The following is a 13,464-nucleotide window of genomic DNA, read 5'->3' on the forward strand; positions in this document are numbered from 1 at the left end:
AAGAGCTGTTTTGCATGTTTCACTGTTAGGACATGCAAAGTATATGTCCTAGGTGGACCATATGCTGCACCCTGCCTTTAGGGCTCAGTAGGCCTGCCAGAAGGGTGACTCACACACATGTCCAGGGGAAATGGTGACTTTGCTATTGTTTTCAATGGAAATTGTTTTCAGTCTGCAGTGGCGAACCAAGGGGCTTGTTTTACCTGGGGTACTCCACTAACCTACATGTCCTGGGCATCGGGATACCATTAACTAGGGACTTAAAGGTTAAGTTACCGATTTCCAATTGGGTATAGCCAATTCATCATACCCTTTAGGGTCTGGCACTGAGGTCTGGTTAGCAGGAGTCAGTGCACTCTTGATAAGCCAGTAGCATCAGTCCCAAGAACTTGAGGATACCATGCACAAAGAGGCATTTCCTTACAACTGAGCTCGGAAACCATAAAGCCAGATGGAGAGCAAATGATTGGATTGTGGTCTAAAGTGAAAGATCATAGCTCTTGCTTGTGGCTGAGAGAGACAGTGTAGAAAAGGGAAGAAAACCAGAAAACAGGCAAAATAGCTTAGCGGGCTAAGGCTTGCTTCTGGCAACTGGTGTGGTCATGAGTTGAAGGCCTGGCAAACAGACTACACCTTCCATGGCCAGTAAATGGATTACCATTAAACTGAGCACCTGCAACATCTGTTATTTTTAGTATTTGTAAACTGAAGAAATGTCTTATTAAGCGCTACATAAAAACAAATAAAGTGAGATTCTTTGAGGGAGCAGAGACCTAGTATAGGGCAAGAGCACAGAGGTAAAGGAGGTTATTGGAAATATTGGTGAGAGTGTACCAGCATTTTCAAAGACAGAGCATACATTCTAGAAGATGTAAGGGATACAGAGATACACAAAGGGTTAAAAGGCATACAGAAGAAATAGTGCAAGGAATGGGGGAGATAGGGGAGGCCAGATAATCTAGGTGAAGAGGGAGAGCATGTGACTGCATATAGGGACAAAGACTTATATCCGAATTATTGTTAGCAGCCCAAAAAGACAAGGTATGAAAGAGATGAGGCAGAATCAAAAACTATGCAAGCTAATGTGTGTCCTGTTGACAATTGGTGTGGTCAGGGAAACTCCACCTATGTGGAGTATCATTCCATTGAGCAACTGTAAAGTGTAGGAAATTATGATCTGCTTTCATGGTTACCCCCACTTTTTTCTTGGTGTCAGGGTGTTTTTGGCCTAGTCTGCTGGGAGCCTGCTAATCAGGACCCCAGCAACTGTGCTTTCTTCCCTAAATTGACCATGGTAAGTACTTTGATACCCCCACAATTGGCTACTGGTGTACCCTTCTAAGTCACTAGTATATGGTACTAAGGTACCCAGGGCATAGGTACAACAAGGGTTTCTCATGGGCTGCAGCATGTATTGTGCCACCCACGGGAGTCCACTTAAACTGTGAACACAGGTCTGCCAATGCAGCCTGTGTGAGTTGGTGCTTGCACCTGTCATGACAGATATGTTTCCTTATATCTGAGGTCACTGCACTTAAAACCTATAAGTCACCCCTATGGTAGATCTTTAGTCCTGAGGACAGGGTGCTTTGGTATAAGACACCCTTCCAAGTCAATTCTCCAAGCTTTGTAAGTGCGATCAACCGTTTTTAATACACATGATGGATATCAGACATTACAAGATGTATGTCTATATAGTGGCTGCAACGAACCCGGTCGTGTTTAGTATCAAACATGTTGGAATCATACCTCAACACCTATTCCAGTGTTGGAAGTATGATCCCATGTACTGGGAGGCTCCTTAGGGTCCCCCCTGTACTCCCAGTAACAGCCTTTTAGGGTGTGCCCGCAAGCTAGTGCTGCTGCTGACTGCCGACATTGTATTGTGTATTGTGGTATACTTATATAGCGCAACCTGTCACCACCATGGGCATCCTGGCGCTTTGACCCATGATCCAGCAAAAGCAGTAGCTCAACCTGTCCTAGGAAAGAGGTAAGTTTTCAGCGCCTTTCTAAAGGCTAAGAGATCCTCAAGACTTCTCAGGGATATTGGCAGGGAGTTCCAGAGTTTGGCCGCCGCTACTCTGAACGAGCGGCCACCCATCCTCACTCTTTGGAAGCGTGGAACTACAAGTAGCCTGGCCGACAAGGAACGTAAAGCTCGAGATGGAAGATACCAGGCAAACATTCGCCGCAGAGGGATTGGGCCTCGCCAACCTGGGACTCAAGCAACTGGTGTCCACCCCCACCCACCTCGCCGGACACACACTCGACGCAGTCTTCTCCTCCAGCACAGACATCGACTTCAGCCACGCCACAGAGCTTCAATGGACGGACCACAGCTGCGTCCACTTCACCTTCAAGAGAACGACGACCCACCAACACCAGCAACAGGCCGCCCGCAGAAGCTGGAACAAGATCACAGCAGACCAGCTCGCCACCTCCCTGAGCCAGCACCCTCCTGCCAGCTCAGCGAACCCCAGCCAGGCCGCCGACAACCTCACGAAGTGGATCAGCAACTGCGCGGACGAACTCGCCCCACTGAGGACCCCGCCTAGCAGACCCGGCAGCAAGAAGGCCCCATGGTTCACCGACGAACTCAAGAGCTCCAAGAAGAACTGCCGAGCCCTCGAGAAAGTCTGGAGAAGGGACCCGACACCGGACAACAGGACCTCCTTCAAACTTGCCACCCGAAAACACCACCAGCTGATCCGCGCCGCCAAGAAAACAGCATTCAAGGACCGGTTGGAAAACAACGAACACAACTGCAAGGAACTCTTCAACATCGTGAAAGAGCTTTCCAACCCCAGCGCAGGAAACAATGACGTCACCCCATCGCAAGACCTCTGCAACTCCCTCGCATCATACTTCCACAACAAGATCGCGGACATACACAACAGCTTCAACAACCAACCAACGCACACCATGACCGAGCAACCACCCCCCACCACCACCCTCCACGCCTGGACCCCGATCAGCACCGAAGACACCATCCGGACGATGAACTCCATCCACTCCGGATCACCGACCGACCCCTGCCCTCACCACGTCTTCAACAAGGCCGACGCTGTCATCGCACCCCACCTGCGAGACATCATCAACACATCCTTCGACACCACCATCTTCCCCGAGAGCTGGAAACACGCCGAACTCAGCGCTCTACTCAAGAAACCAACAGGGGACCCCACCGACCTCAAGAATTACCGCCCCATCTCGCTCCTCCCGTTTCCAGCCAAAGTCATCGAGAAGACCGTCAACAAGCAGATGGCCGCCTTCCTCGAGACGAACGGATCCCTTGACCCCTCACAGTCCGGCTTCCGAGCCAACCACAGCACCGAGACCGCCCTCATCGCCGCCACCGATGACATCCGAGCCCTGATGGACAATGGAGAAACAGCGGCCCTCATCCTCCTAGACCTCTCCGCGGCATTCGACACGGTCTGCCACCGCACCCTAGTACAGCGCCTCAGCAACATCGGAATCCAGGACAAGGCGCTGGAATGGATCATCTCCTTCCTCGACGGAAGAACACAGAGAGTCCGCCTACCACCGTACGAGTCAGAGGCCTCCGAAGTCATCTGCGGAGTCCCCCAAGGATCATCTCTGAGCCCCACCCTCTTCAACGTCTACATGAGCCCCCTCGCGGCCATCGTACGCAAACACAACCTCAGCATAATCTCCTACGCCGACGACACCCAGCTGATCCTCTCCCTGACCAACGACCCCACCGCCGCCAGAGCCAACCTGCACGAAGGGATGAAAGAGGTAGCCGAGTGGATGACGACCAGCCGCCTGAAACTGAACTCGGACAAGACGGAGGTCCTCATCCTGGGCTCCTCACCCTCCGCCTGGGACGACTCGTGGTGGCCTCCCGCCCTGGGCACCGCACCCAAACCGACAGACCATGCACGCAACCTGGGCTTCATCCTGGACTCCTCCCTCTCCATGACCAGGCAAGTCAACAACGTCTCCTCGGCGTGCTTCAACATCCTACGCATGCTACGGAAGATCTTCTGGTGGATCCCCACCGAGACCAGGAAGACCGTCACCCAGGCCCTCGTCACCAGCCGACTGGACTACGGCAACGCCCTCTACGCCGGCACCACCGCCAAGCTCCAGAAGAGACTCCAGCGGATCCAGAACGCCTCAGCCAGACTCATCCTCGACATCCCACGAACCAGCCACATCTCCGGACATCTGAGAGACCTTCACTGGCTCCCCGTCAACAAAAGAATCACCTTCCGCCTCCTCACCCACGCACACAAAGCCCTACACGACCAAGGCCCGTGCTACCTCAACAGCCGAGTCAACTTCTACGCTCCCAAACGCCACCTCCGTTCAGCCAACCACGCCCTCGCCGCCGTCCCCCGCATCCGAAGAGCAACTACAGGAGGAAGGTCCTTCTCCCACCTGGCCGCCAAGACCTGGAACTCCCTCCCGACCGACCTGCGCCTGACCCAAGACCACCTCTCCTTCAGGAAGAAGCTGAAGACCTGGCTGTTCGAGCAGTAGCGGCACCCCCCCCAGCGCCTTGAGACCCTACGGGTATGTAGCGCGCTCTATAAGTGTCACTGATTGATTGATTGATTGGGCCCAGGCCATGGATAGCCCTGAACACAATACACGCTGCTTTATAGCGCACGCGTAGATGGACCGGCAGCCAATGGAGTTCCTGCAATGCTGCCGTAGAAGAGCTGTGGTAGGGGCGGGAAAGAGCGAGTTTGGCAGCCATATTTTGCACCCTTTGAAGCTTGCCCAGAAGTGTTACCGGGGCCTCCAGAAGCAGTGCGTTACAATAGTCAAGTCGACTTAGGATGGTACTTCGCACTACTTCTGGTCTGGCTTGCTCAGGAAGGAGGGGTAAAACCTTGCGCAGCATGCGGATCAGCATCATGCACGTTGAGGTGGTCTTATTTACGTGCAGATCCAGCTGCAGGTTGGGCCCAAAAATGACGCCCAGATTACGCGCCGATTGTGCGGCTGACACCGTCTCTGAAAAGGACGGGGGCCAAAAGTCATCTGGAAGATCTCGGGGAACTCGGTCAGTAGAGCAGTGCAGGACCTCCGTCTTGGTTCCATTGAACTGTAACGAGTTCAAACGGAGCCATTCCGCTGTAGCCTGCATGCACCGGTGAAAAGTCTCCAATGGGACTGCATCCTGTCCCTCCAGAGAAAAGACCAGCTGGGTATCATCCGCATAATTAAATGCGGAGATCCCGAATGATCTAATGAGCTGGACTAGAGGGCGGAGGTAGATATTAAAGAGTATAGGGCTGATGGCTGAGCCCTGGAGTACTCCTTGTCCCACTCTCCGCTCCTCTGAGCTGAAGGGAGGGAGCGAAACCCGTTGCTGGCGGCTGTCCAGGTAGGAGATTAACCAGTCCCTGGCCTTGTCTTTGACCCCGCATTCTTCCAACCTCGAAATCAAGGTAGGATGACTGACCGTGTCGAACGCGGCCGACATATCGAGCAACACCAAAAATGCTGCCCGACCACTGTTGACTCGCGCCCGCAGATTGTCTAACACGGTCACCAACGCGGATTCCGTCCCATGTGCCGGGCGAAAACCGAATTGCGTCTCATCCAACCAGGTGTTCCCTTCTAAGAAGCCGGACAGAGTGCGGGTAACCAATTTTTCCATGATTTTGACTGGAAAAGGAAGCAGGGAGATTGGCCGGTAGTTAGAAAGGCACACAGGGTCGAGCGTAGGTTTTTTTAAGAGCGGAGATACCACTGCCTTCTTCCAGCAGCCCGGTACAGTCCCTGTTTCAAACGACTGGCAGCAGATGGCATGCAAGGGCTGGAAGAGATCCTCTTGAAACACCTTCCAAAGTTTGAGGTAGAGGATCCAGAGGCGAGCCAGAAGAAATCGTGAGGGCTAGACTACTAAACTCCTCCAGAGAGGGAAGGGGAAAGCTACTCAACTGGGGTCGACTGGCCTCAATCGCCGGAGCTCCCAAGCTGAGAGCCGGATCCAGAGAGGGAGGAGAAAAACTACTCAACTGGGGTCGACTGGCCTCAATTGCCGGAGCTCCCAAGCTGAGAGCCAGATCCAAAGAGGGAGGAGAAAAGCTACTCAGCTGGGGTCGACTGGCCTCAATCGCCGGAGCTCCCAAGCTGAGAGCCGGATCCAGAGCGGGAGGAGAAAAGCTGCTGATTCTGCCCTCCTGCTGCTGAGCTCAAGCTTTGAAGTATAGAACAATAGGTTTACTGTCACAGGGTGGTGTGATCACCTCCCAGACATGACTTAAGGTATTGGGCTTGGGTGGGGGCTCTTACCAGTTCCACCAACCTGTTTTGAAGGGCACATTTGGTGCCCTCCTGGCATACTCCAGTTTGAACTAGTTCAGGGAGCCCTTGCCTCCCACTCTGGTAGGAAAGTGGATAAAGGACATAGGAGTATCCTCCCCTCTGTCCAGCCCCTCCTCTGAGAGGAACCCCAGAGTTGTTCCAACTCTTTCCTTAGGGTACTTAAGGTTTTACCTGTGGGTGGGTCCTTAGATTGAAAGTAGGACAAGACTCAACCGTGAAACTATGTTGCTCTTTGACTGTCTGGACATTTGGACTTCGATTGGAACAAAGACTGCACTGGGTAAGACTCCTGCTGCTTGGGGTCTCGCTGTTCTTCAAGTCTTCTTCATCGTCTATGTTCTGCTTCTGCCATGTTCTTAAACCGAACTATGAGCATCAAGGACACCCAAAGAAATCTTCCCTTGGAGTGAAGGAGTCACTCCCTTGCATCTGCAGGCACCGCAACGCAGCTGACCGGTCTGCTGCTTCTGTCGTCCTGCGGATTTCCCGAGGCTCAGCAACACAGGTGGTGTTTCTGCAACTCCCTTGAGGCCTGGCCTGTCCTTTCTGCAGTTTTGAGGCCAGTGCCCCATGTTGGAACCTCAGCTAACATGTAGATTGAGTTAGCCCGTGCTGCTGTGTCCCTGCCTTTCTTTTTACTGTGTCTACCTTTGCAGGGGGGTTTGTTAGTGTGCACCTCTGCGTGGGGCAAGGTAAGGGGCATCAGTGCCTTTTTAATTGATTTTAACTTTTTTCTGCTGATTATTACTGCACTTACTGATTTGACATACTTATTTGGGGAGGACTCAACCTCGGGGCTTGGTCCTCGTTGTTGCTTCGGAGTGGAACTCCAGCTTTCCTTCACTCTCCTGGGGCATTGGGTGGGTTAGCAGTCCAGCCATTCCTGGCTGCTATATAATGCATACAGCGACGCAGACGCACAACGGTGGCGCCAAAGGCAAGCCAATCTGCGCCCGGCACCAGCCACACTGCTCAAATGGATAGCAGCAAGGCCATTAAATGGACGCAAGATACTCTCATTGCCTTGAAAGGTGAGCCTTGCTCAGGAATGCTGCGCATTGACCTTGGGGCTGGATGCTTGGAGCATTGCTGCTCGGTCTGTAATTTTGCTTTCAATTTGCGCCCAGAGTTTAATGTGGAAAAGGCAGCAAACTCTATCCACCAGACCGTAAGACATACAGACATAAAAACCTGTCTCATCAAATGTAGGTCTCTACCTAAGCATGCAGATGATATTTGCCATTTTGCAGCGTGAATCTTTCTGAATTCACTATGCTGTACATTATTCCGCGGTCTAGTAGTTGGGTCGCGGAATCGTAGTATTTTTTCTTTTTTTTCCTTCCTCGTGGCCCAGGTGTGCGTCGACGTCCCACCATTTGGTTTCCTCCCGTGACTTTGGCGTGCTTCTTCCAGAAGCTTCCACCTTTGGTCACCATCTTCAGATTCTTTTTTCTGCCGTTGAGTCTGGATCGTCACTGAAGAGTTCCAGAGTTTTTTGGAAAGAAGGTGAAAAAATCAAGCAGAAAACGCCAAAAGTTGGAGTTTTTCGCTGCATAGCCGGGACGGCGAAGAAGAAGAGGAGGATAAGGAACTTCGACGTCCAAGGGAGGATGCACGCACAGGGGGTTCCCTGAGCGCAAGACGGACAAAACACCATTCAAATGTTGTTGTAATTGTCACCACAAGTACGCGCAGAAGGACCAGCACCCGGTCTGCAACCTCTGCCTGCCAATCGTTCACGAAAGCAAGGATTGAAACGCCTTCTCGGCATTCACCCCCAAGCGCCTCAGATTGAGAGAGAGACAGAGAAGAGCGAACTTCGACATGCAGGGGCAAGGAGAACCTCCGCCGCTTCGGGACTTGGGCCTCTCCAGCGGAGAAGAGGACAACATCGCAGAGGGACCAGAGGACTACACGGTCGCAGGGACCGATAAGAAGTGAACAAAGGAGGTAAGAGAGACGTCGACCCTTAAAGTCCCGACAGACTCTCGAAAAACTGAGCCAAAGTTCTCGGAAGGAGCACTGGCATCGAAGCAATCGACGACTACAGCTGCGTCCACGGACAAACAGCCCCGCGGATCCTTCGAAAAGGACTCCCAGCCGGCGAAAGCTCTAGACAAGCCTAGGTAGTCGAAGCATGGACCCGATAAGTCGCGCTCGAAGCCGAAGGAAAAAGAGCTGAAGGCAACTTCGACCTTGAAGAGAAGTGCCGAAACTCTCGACGCCGAACAAGCGGTTGAAATGGAGAGAAAGAAAAGCAGGCTCGAGGTCGAAATGGACAGTATCCTCCAGAGGAAAAAGGACTTAGAAGAAAGGATCAGCAGATACACTATCCCTTGGAAGCCTTTGACGGTAGTCGAACAGAAGTCGAAGAAGAGTTCGACGCCGCCGACCCGCCGAAAACCCCAGAACCACCAGAGCAACAGAACGAAGAGGGCCTGTACTACTACGAAGGAGAAGGCGAGGATGATCAGCAAAGAAAATTGGGCTCGACATCCTCTGAGACGCAGGACCTGGAATGGCAGGACCTCAACGCCGAAAGCCCGGAGGAGGGCGCAGAGTCATATCCGTCGAGGCCTTCGCCGCCAGACGACATTGGCATCTACAACATGGTCATCAAGAACGCTGCAGCAACATATGGGGTCAAATTAGAGGAAGAGAAACCAAAGGATTGTTTCCTCTTGGAAACCCTGCTCCCCACTCAAAATAGGAGCCAATTCCTACCCATGCTTCCAAGTGTACTGGACCAGGGCAGGGAAGCTTTCAAGGAACCAGCAACCTGCCGATCTGTCACCCCCAGAACAGAGAAAAAATATAAGCCTTCCTCCAAGGATCCAGCATATATCCAGGGATCCGTACGAGCTGACTCAATTATAGCGTCAACTGCCAGAAAGAGGGCCAACATTCCCACAAGCTTGGGGCCACCTCCAGACAAGGAGAGTAAGAGAATAGACCTCACAGGGAGGAAAATAAAGAGGAATGCGGCAATTCACTGGCACATTGCGAACTCCAATGCCCTAATAACCAGACATGCGTACCAACATTGGGAGGAGGTCGGCCCACTGCTCAAACATCTCCCAGCAGAATACCAGCAGAGGGCAACAAACCTGGTGGAAGAAGGCAAAAACATGGTCAACACCTGCCTGAAGTCGGCCCTGGATGAGGCAGACACGTCCGGAAGGCTGATGATGATTGGAGTGACGGAGAGAAGGCATGCCTGGCTGAGGATATCCGGTTTCAAGCCGGAAGTCCAGAACAATATTCCAAACATACCCTTCAACAGGAAACAACTGTTTGGCACGCCAGTGGACGAGAAGCTGACACAGTTCAAAAAGGATAAGGAAACTGCAAGATCCATGGGAGCTCTGCAGTTCAGAGGGATGAGAAGGGGCACCCCCTCAAGGAGAACGAACGGCAGAGGAGGGAGCAAGCCGGGAACATTTCACCAGGCTTTCCAGCAAACTGATCAGGGAAACAACCAGGCGCAGCAGGGTCAGCAACAGCGAAGCTGGCAGTACCAATCCAGGGGCCAGTCCTTTCGGGGGCGACCAACGGACGGGGACAAACGAGAAGAGGGGGACAGCAACCAACCTTCAAGTAACTCCACAACATCTCTAGTGGGGCGGCACAACAAAAGACTAAAAAGACAATTAGAAACACACGGAGAAATCAGAGAACATACAACACCGGTAGGAGGCCGACTGAAACACTTCTTCCAGGAGTGGTAGAAGATAACAACAGACAAATGGATACTCAACATCATACAGAAAAAAAGCCACCAACAGAAGTCCAACCAACAAAACTCGCTCAACAAAAGAGCTTGCACTCCTCTTGCAGGAGGCACAAGAACTCCTCCACAAGGAGGCAATAGAAACGGTACCATACAAGGAAAGAAACAAGGGAGTGTACTCCAACTACTTCCTCGCACCAAAAGTGGACAAAACTTTAAGACCCATCCTGGACCTACGGTTCCTAAACAAATACATAAAAACTAAAAAATTCAAAATGACGTCCCTACAGGAGGTAATACCACAAATAAGGGACGGGGATATTATGTCCACTGTAGACCTCAGGGATGCCTACCTACACATTCCCATGAACCAAAAGCACAAACATCTACTGAGATTAGCCATCAACAAAGCGCACTACCAGTTCACGGCCACGGACTAAAATCCGCACCAAGGGTCTTCACAAAATGCCTAGGTGCGGTAGCTGCCCACTTATGGAGGCAGGGAATGCATGTATATCCCTACCTCGATGACTGGTTGGTAAAGGTGAATTCCTTCAACCAATGCAAACTACATGCTCAGCGGGTCACGCACACGCTGACGACTAGGTTTTTCGATACACGGGGGGAAGTCCTTGATAGAACCAGAACAGAGTAAGATCTTTTTGGGTGCACAGATCAACACCATTCAGGGCAGGGTGTTGCCTTCGAGGAGAGAACCTTCGCACTGCTGAAGGAGACACGTCAATACCGGAAGGGGCAACCTCTGGCAGTGAGCAAACTCATGGGAATGATGGCGTCCTGCATACACCTAGTCCCCAATATCCGACTCCACATGAGACCATTCCAGGAATGGCTCCAACAGCAATGGTCACAGGCAACAGGGGGTTGGGAAGATCTAGTGGTTGTAAAGTACAAAGTGCAAGAGTAGATCACATGGTGGAACATAAAGAACATAACAAAGGGGAAACCATTCACACCACCAACTCCAACAGTGACCATCACAACAGAGGCATCCCAAATGGGATGGGGAGCGCACATGAACCGGCTCAAAGTGAGGGGTTTGTGGACACAATCAGATGTGATCAGACACATCAACTACCTGGAACTAAAGACTGTGTTCCTTGCCCTGAAGACCTTCCAGAAACAACTGTACGGGCAGAGGGTGTTGATACAAACCGACAACACTGCAACGATGTTCTACATCAACAAGCAGGGAGGGACACAATCAGTGGCGCTGTCAAGGCTAGCGCAGGAGATATGGAAGTGGACCATCCCACTAAAAATAGACCTCCTGGCAATACATCTACCGGGGAAGGACAATGTGGAAGCAGACAGACTCAGCAGACAGACATCAGCATCCCACGAGTGGGAGCTCAATACACAGGAAACGCAAAAGCTATTCAAGAAGTCGGGGACCCCACAAATAGACATGGACCAAAAAGGATGCCACCGCCGGCATGAACCCTCAATGTAGTTCTAACGCAACTTATGAAGGCACCCTTCAAACCCATTCACAAGGCCTCTCTACAGATGCTTACCATGAAGACAGCTTTTCTGGTAGCAATCACCTCGCTACGCAGGGCAAGCAAATTGCAAGCTCCAACACTACAAGAACCCTACATTCAAATTCACAGTGACAGGGTGGTAATGATAACAGACCCACATTTTATGCCTAAGGTGGTGTCAAGGTTCCACATAAGCCAGACAATACAAATACCAAGTTTCTTCCAAAAACAATCCACAAGCGCAGAAAGGGCACTGCACACTCTGGTGGCTAGAAGAGCAGTGATGTATTACATTGAGAGAACTAAAGATTGTAGGAAAACAAAGCAATTCTTTGTGTCTTTCACAAGCAGTTTCTTGGGAAGACCCGTAACAAAAAGCACCATTGCACGATGGATAGCACAGACAATCCAATTCTGACACAAACAGGCAGGCCAAGAGCTACAAGGAGCGGCACAAGCCCACTCTAGCAGAAAAAAGGGAGCAACAATAGCCTTCCTGGCAAACACATCCATCCAAGACATTTGCCTGGCTCCAACATGGGCTTGAGTACACACGTTCACTAAGCACTACTGCGGGAATATACAGATAAACAAGGAATCACAAGTAGGACACAAAGTGCTCCAACATATATTCAACAACCGACGCTCATCTTCCACTCAGCCGCCTCAAACATAGCAAACCGCTACAAAGTCTATGCACGGCATAGTGAATCCAGAAAGATTCCCGCTGCAAAATGAATAGTTTCTTACCTGTCGGTTTAGTTTTGCAGCTTGAAGGCTTTCTGGATTCACTAGCGAACCCACACACCTCTGCCAGAAAGATGAGACAGGAGGAAGGGGATCAAAAAAAAAAGGGGGGGGGGGAAGACTGAAAAGAAGAGGATAAACCAGAAGAGCACAAAGCAAAAAAAAAAAAAAAAAAAGAATCCGAAGATGGCGACCAAAGGTGGGAGCTTCCAGAGGAAGCACGCCGACGTCACGGGATGACACCAAATGATGGGACGTCGACGCCCACCTGAGCCACGAGAAAAAATACTACGATTCCGTATCCAACTACTAGACCGCAGAATAATGCACAGCATAGTGAATCCAGAAAGTTTCAAGCTGCAAAACCACACGGACAGGTAAGAAACTATTCGATCCCTAATGGACAATGTTTGGGATCTAATGTTCTTAACAGAGGCCGCGTTGAGGGAAGCTACTAACCCCGATGTGGCCCTTGTGAGTCCCCAGGCATTTAAATTGTTTGTGCCACTGGCTTTAATGCTTAGCTAATGTCTACTCTTAATACAGTCGCTCCACTGAGGTTATTTATTACTTCTAGAGCCACCCACTCAGCCCCTTGGTTCTCGGCTGAACTCTGAAAGGATAAAAGCAGTTGTAAAAGGATGGAACGCAAGTGAAGAAAGTCTTATGTGCCCACAGCTAAGTGGCTTTAAAGAGTCCCTGAAAAAATTCCACAAACAGTTAAGATGTAAGAGGAAGGAACATCTGGCCAGATGTTTGGAGAGCTCAGAAATCTCCACTAAAGAAATCTTTAGGGTTGTAAAATCCTTCGCTAAACCTACAGTGTTGGATCGCAATATTTACCACCTCCTTGGCTCTGTGCTCAAGCCTGTCCGAATTCTTTGAAGATAAAATACAAAAGTTGTATTCTTCAATCCCGCCAGTGTCATTGAAATGCAAGGACTGTAGGAAGCTGGCTCTGTATATACTAAACCAAAGTGAGGTATAGTGTGCTCAGAGTCCAGTGGAACCCCAAAGGTAGGCAGAGGTAAAGTTAGATAGCACCTCACTCTCGATTTGTGGTAGTGTGGTGGAGCAGTAAGGCAGTATCAGAGGACTGTGTTAAGCATTTGTTCTACACACTCAGTTAGCAAATGAATTCACACACTCAAAGACTGAACTTCAGACCAA

General features: G+C 50.9%; 2 protein-coding genes and 1 pseudogene across 2 annotated transcripts in view; all 3 read left to right on the forward strand.

Moving 5' to 3' along the window:
* The window catches only part of LOC147674106 (uncharacterized), a 31,159-nt pseudogene extending 22,480 nt beyond the window's left edge, over nucleotides 1-8,679 (forward strand).
* RBL2 (RB transcriptional corepressor like 2) overlaps nucleotides 1-13,464 on the forward strand; it is a 1,013,578-nt gene that overhangs the window by 342,766 nt on the left and 657,348 nt on the right. The gene's annotated exons all lie outside the window — the stretch shown is intronic.
* Nucleotides 8,258-12,445, forward strand: LOC147674107 (uncharacterized). Its single transcript, XM_086946461.1, has one exon. The coding sequence runs from the start codon at nucleotides 8,922-8,924 to the stop codon at nucleotides 10,038-10,040; it is 1,119 nt and encodes a 372-aa protein (XP_086802587.1). The 5' UTR covers nucleotides 8,258-8,921; the 3' UTR covers nucleotides 10,041-12,445.

This window comes from Lissotriton vulgaris, chromosome 12 (genome assembly GCF_964263255.1).
Source record: "Lissotriton vulgaris chromosome 12, aLisVul1.2, whole genome shotgun sequence".
Taxonomy (NCBI): domain Eukaryota; kingdom Metazoa; phylum Chordata; class Amphibia; order Caudata; family Salamandridae; genus Lissotriton; species Lissotriton vulgaris.